The following is a 5,854-nucleotide window of genomic DNA, read 5'->3' as shown; positions in this document are numbered from 1 at the left end:
TATATATATGTACCCATGGAGAACGCTCCTTTGTAGTCCATCTCAGCCATCGACACATCAGCAGTAGCCGGGTCCATCATGAACACCTTCTCATTGTTGCACAGCTGGAACTCCGTGTTGAGCGAGTAAACCACAGGAACAGGCCTGTTGGTTTGTTGGAAGGCAATCGGCACCAGAAACCTGTGGGAAAAAAATTGTGTTCAAGCTTCTTATGCAGTAAATCACTCTGAAATTTGTTTGGAATCTTGTTGGATTTAAATAAGAGAACTAATTTGAGAAACTGTCTGCGGTAAATCTCTGCAGCTGTTTGGTCGTACTTCTCTGGAGCGTGAGCTGTGCAGGACAGCTGTTTGTCACCGGGATCGATCCACGGCTGAGTTGGTTGAACAGTGCAGGGGACCAAGAAGACTGTGTACTCTCCAGAATAGTCCTTCCTGTTCAAGAAAACACAAAATTATTACTATCACACACTCATCATCATGGGAGGTCAACACAACCTGAGCCTATAGGCTGGTTATGAATGAATGTACTGACCTGCTGTAGGAGCTGGTAGCCCTCCACAGCTGGTACGGTGAGTCAAAGGTTTGAGCGCTCCACAGCAGCTGGATGTCAAACTCGATGCCTCCGAGGTGGTCGGGGGCCATGAGGCGGGACTTGTGGCCCGGGAGGGTGTGGTGCTCAAGCACAAACTGACCTGGAGGGAGAATAACAGCAGGGGGTTTGATTTTTAGTGTAAAAAAAAGAAAGAAGAAGAAGAATATATCCTGCATCCTATTTTTGCACACCTCATAAGGCTTTGGGGTCTAAAGGCACCGTAATACCATTTGAACAGGCACAGTAAAGCCCTCTGAATGCAGTTCTACAAACACAGCGAAAACCTGAAGCTAAATTAAAAAATAACAAATGTTTGACCATAAAGGCTAGAACTGTGTAGAACTGTGGGATAAAACTGAAAACCTTAAATTGTCAGTTTAATTTCCTCTCTCAGTGGCCTCCTCATTGCTGTAATAAAAGATGGATTTACATCGATTTACCTCGATCACAGACTGCTCTCTCATTAGCTTCCATTTCTTGTATCAATAATAATATTAAGGCAGACATAATAATTCTATGCAATGCTCTTAGAACGTGTGTTTGTGGACTGACCTCTGAATTTGGCGTGAGTTTTAAACTCAATTACCAGCCGACCGTCTTCCCTGATATAGATCCTGATGATCTGCAGTCTGGCTGAGAGGACGCTGTCAGTCTGGATACCTGCAGACATGAAAAGCCAGCCAAAGAAAACCTAAATTAGAGTAGAAGTACATCACTAATAATTTCTTGAATAAGAACTTGGATACTTGGAAACAGTCTTAAATCTTAAATGATTTATTTCTACAATGCATTTTCATCATTATCCCATTTTTCAGAAAGGAAATAAACATTGTTACCCTGCACAATGAAAGCAAAACTACAATGTGAAACCAAAACACATCCCGTTATATGTTTACATCCAGGACTGTGGACAATAATAAGGTGTGCAGAGTTCATAGACATAAACTCCTGACCTGTCCTCCAGAGCACGGTGTCATAGAAGAAAGAGAACTCCATCTCGGTGTGATGCTCCAGAGAGGCCCAGCCTCTCGGGGCTGTGACATAGATGTAGGAGACATAGAGAGGAACCTGCACCGTCAGGAAGGACTGAGCAGAGTCCCGAACCTGGAAGAATAGCAGCAGCCTTTAATGTTAATTCTCTCAGAGGGTCACAGAGAACTTTCTTCTGTTTGTGAGGACTTTACACACAGTACAGAGCATTATTTCACCATCAAATAGATGCACTATGAATACATGATGGACGTCCACATCCCAACACAGTCACGGTCCCAGGTTCTGTTTCTGGGGCTGTCTACATGTACCCTATCCTGCAATCACTCCTGTGCATATTTTAGACCTTTCTCATGTCAAATGCCTTTATCTGTGCCTCCTCATCTCCTCTGTTCTCCCGCCTGTAACCTGAAAATCAATCAGTCCGACGTTGAGGACTGAGGAGAAATATAAACCCATCGAAGTGCTTTAACCTGCATTTGTGCACACAGAGACTTCTTTAAATCTTTTAATAGTACGAACTGTAGATGATGATATTCAATGTGCTTGCAGTTTTATATTGAGGAAATTATGAAAATTGTTCCACAGTTTTTTGGGAGGTTTTTCTTGCAGATTGTTGAACCTCTGCCCATCTTTACTCATTAGAAACGTCCTGTGATGTTCTTTTTACACCCAGTCTGTTACTGACATGTTGCCAGCAAACCAAAATCACTTCCCAGCCTTCTGTTGCTCCCGTCTCAACTTTTTCGAGGTGTGTTGCTGACATCAAAATCAAAATGAGCTAAAGATTTCCATAACATAGTGAAATGTGTCAATTTAAACATGCGATGTGTTTTCTATGTTTTATTGAGAATGATATGGGTTTAAACGATCAAGAATACACAGGTGTGTCCTCTGCAGGGGTGTTTTTCCATTTAAATATAAAAACCAAACTACAGCTGCACTGGCAGCTGTGTGAAATGTCATAGGTTACTGAAAATGAAGCTCCTAATCAACAAGTAAATGCACGTTGCATTCTCTCATCGTATCGCTTGCTCGCCTCCTTCACTTGGGTCTCTGGAGGGAGGGACTAAGACGTGAGGAGCGAAGTCGATGATGTGCAGTCTGGGGATAGTTTTGTCTTTCCTTAGTCAAGACATCTGTTTTCTGCTCCCAGTGGTCTTCTTGTACTCTTCTTGTTTTTGTGTTATGCTTTTAGATTCCTTTATGAGTAACCTTTTTTCCCCTCTATCTCCCCCATTTCACCTTCTTCACCTTTGCTGCCACTGAGTTTTATAATTGATTTTTAAAATCAAATATTTTTGTTTTTGCACACATAAATAACTCTTCCATAACAACTGATTCAATTTATCAAGAAGACTGAAAACATTGTGAAGAGCGACTGTTTTAAAGACTCTGCCTTTGACCGTCCTACGCACCTGGAAGTCCGCGGTGACTGAGCCCCCGCACACGTCGATGAGTTCTGTCATGTCGTAGTAGGCATCGAAGGTCCAGATGCAGCTCTTCAGGTTGAGGTGCTTATAGAACTGGAGGCTCTTGCCCTCGCGGACGTTGGGGTTGAACTGGTAGGGGCGGTCGTAGCCGGGCCCCAGGGAGATGCTGTCATACGATACATCATCGAGGAAGCCCGACTCTGAGGAAGAGTGTTGTCAAAGAAAAGTAAGAAAACTACACGTCTGGTTTAATAATTATTTTTTAAATCGATCAGGAAATCTTGCAAGCATTGATTAAAATTGGCTGCCTGTAAAATATTAAACCACGAGAAGATGAAGCTGACTGCAGCAGAAAATTAAAGAATTTTAATATGGTGGTAATTCAAACGTGAGCCCTAGATACTGTAAATGGTTCAAATGTGGATCTAATCACACTGCAGCCTCCTGAAGATGAAATTTCCAGCTGTGAGGAGGTCTGTGTTTGTGTGACTGACCGGCGATCCCCTGAAGGTCTTTGAGGGTGACCAGGTTGGAGCAGACGTGCTGCTGCCTGTAGATCGACTCTGACAGCAGGAAGTGAAGGTTGTGCAGCGGCATGGTGGAAACCAGGGGGAGCATTCCATCCTGATGGGGGATCTGGACTGAGATGTGGATCCTAAACCGGGACATACAGAGAGGAGCAGAAATTAGCATAAACTCTTGGTGAAGATGCTTATCTGGTTTAAAAAGCCGCTACGGACCGGTTGGGGTGCTCTTTGTGCTTGACGTCTAAGTATTTGAGTGTGGCGATGAAGGATTGAGCCTGGAAGCCTCTGGCGGTGCCCGTGGTGACGGGTGTGTGGCAGATGGAGCCCTCTGTGCCGATGGTGGCGATGTTGCTCCTCAGCGGTGTTCCCAGGTGTCCAGCTTTGTCTCTGGCCTGAGCCACGCAGCGAACGTGGAAGCGCCGGCTGAAATAAATGCTGTCCAGAACCTGAGAGACGCGAGAGTTTCCACACACAGGGGAAAATTTTAAACATAATTTTATTGTCTTACTGCCAATAAATCCTATTAAATAACAACCTAATGTATTCGCCTCTTAATTTCAGATTTATTTGACTCCTTAGTTTAACTCACCATATGGTTGACGCTAGTATACGGGGTTGTATCTGTGACCGTCTCAAAGGGGGATCGGGCGCCGCTGGTGTCAGTGGGAGCCGCCACTTCCCACGAGAAGTGAACTTGGGTCTGGTTGATTCCCGCCTCCTCACAGCGCTCCTTCATCACAGAGTACTTGGGGTAATGAGGGTCACAGGGGGTGACACACACCAGAGGGTAACCTGGAGAGGGAGTCTTCTTGCTGCCCTCTTTGATCACCTCCTGGACATGATCGTAGTCAGCGAGAGAGACCACCTGAGCAGGAAGGAGGGTGGGAGATCGTGTAAATGAGAGGAGTTCAGCTTTTACATTTCAAGGGGCTGGTGTACAAAACACAGTATGAGATGAGATTCCTCCTAAAAAGTCGTTTGGGGTAAAATCACCCACCATATAATATTTTAATGGCAGCTGAATAGATATATTCATTGCAAGTGGTTCTGGTAAATGCATAAGAAATGTAAAAGCCTATAAACAAGTGCCTGAGGGAAAATGCTGCCCACGTTTGCTGCTGCTTTTTTGGAGTTCTCTGAATATGTATTAGGGGAGAGATGTGCTTTTGCCAGGAGTGGAGACGTTTCAAGTGACAGGTTCTCTAAGTGCTGCAGAAAATAGACAAAAGATTAAGTTCTCAGCTGAATGCTAAAGTTCTCCTAAAGGCTGAACATATCCTCCACTTCTTCTATTCTACTGCTCCTGCTTCATGTATCCTCCAAGGTTCCTTACAATAGGCGTGGCAGGTAGGATGAGACTTCCTGCCGCCTCCTGATCCAGAATGGTCACTGTGGCCATTGTGATCTCCCCAAGCACTGCCTCCACCGGGTCATCAGGCCCAAGGACCAATGAGAAGGACTCGTGCCACTCTCTGTCCTCATTGGACAAAATCTCCACTTTAAAGAGGATGTGGTCCATGCCTATGGAGAAAAACAAAACATATTTACTCCCAGTAAAATCATCCCACTAACACTCTTCCCAAGTCCCAACGAGGAGCATTTTCAGCACTTACCCGGGGTGAATTTAAGCACTCGACTCTTGGGATTGTAGTCGACTCCAGATTGGGCCGATCCATCCCGGGTGCTGCAACGGATCTTGGACGTTCGGTCCAGATCTCCTCTGCGGATCACTTTGATGTTGAGCACTTCGATGCCATCTGGACCGGGAGGCTCTCTCACCTGAAAGGACGCCTGCTCGAACTCAATGGTGGGAGCTGGAGGAACGGGAGAAGTCTGACTGTCAATCATTTGCACATATAAAACTTTTAATCAGCTTCCAAAATAACAGGTGCATCCAATTAAAACTTATAGAACAGCGGTATAATAAAACCCACCTCCATTAAGGTTTTACTCGTTTTCTTTTTTTTTTGATGGAAATAAATAAATACAAACATCAGGCACCAGGCGATAATTAAAAATGAGCCTGTCAGGGAATCAGTTCGTGTCACATACATCTGTGCTTCGGGAGGATTTTTAAACATTATTTGTTGAAGTTGACCAAAAGTTGACCTTTGGAATACAAGCATGCTGATCCACACAGGTGTACACAGGTGTACACACGGGTGTTCACAGACGCGGACTACAGCTTTCTTGGCTGCTGCCTCAAAGCACATTGTGCGCTGTCTATCTTGCGTGCTGCACAATATCGTTTAATATTTAGTATCTACTGTTATCTACTGCTAGCTAGTTTATTGTGATGGTGCTGTTTTT

The 5,854-nt window shown here is 44.5% G+C and overlaps 1 protein-coding gene across 1 annotated transcript in view; it reads right to left on the bottom strand.

Moving 5' to 3' along the window:
- The window catches only part of fras1 (Fraser extracellular matrix complex subunit 1), a 164,668-nt gene that overhangs the window by 6,228 nt on the left and 152,586 nt on the right, over window positions 1-5,854 (bottom strand). Inside the window, exons 47-57 of the mRNA XM_013910201.1 lie at window positions 5,158-5,358; window positions 4,878-5,065; window positions 4,134-4,409; window positions 3,758-3,990; window positions 3,512-3,672; window positions 3,003-3,217; window positions 1,548-1,698; window positions 1,147-1,254; window positions 535-694; window positions 318-434; window positions 14-180 (exon numbers count right to left, since the gene is read on the bottom strand). Coding sequence (XP_013765655.1) covers window positions 14-180; window positions 318-434; window positions 535-694; window positions 1,147-1,254; window positions 1,548-1,698; window positions 3,003-3,217; window positions 3,512-3,672; window positions 3,758-3,990; window positions 4,134-4,409; window positions 4,878-5,065; window positions 5,158-5,358 — 1,977 coding nt within the window. The remainder of the gene's footprint in view (window positions 1-13; window positions 181-317; window positions 435-534; window positions 695-1,146; window positions 1,255-1,547; window positions 1,699-3,002; window positions 3,218-3,511; window positions 3,673-3,757; window positions 3,991-4,133; window positions 4,410-4,877; window positions 5,066-5,157; window positions 5,359-5,854) is intronic.

This window comes from Pundamilia nyererei, unplaced genomic scaffold, assembly GCF_000239375.1.
Source record: "Pundamilia nyererei isolate P.nyererei 1_Seehausen unplaced genomic scaffold, PunNye1.0 scaffold00038, whole genome shotgun sequence".
NCBI classification, from domain to species: Eukaryota; Metazoa; Chordata; class Actinopteri; order Cichliformes; family Cichlidae; genus Pundamilia; species Pundamilia nyererei.
This window is presented reverse-complemented; position numbering and strand designations above follow the sequence as displayed.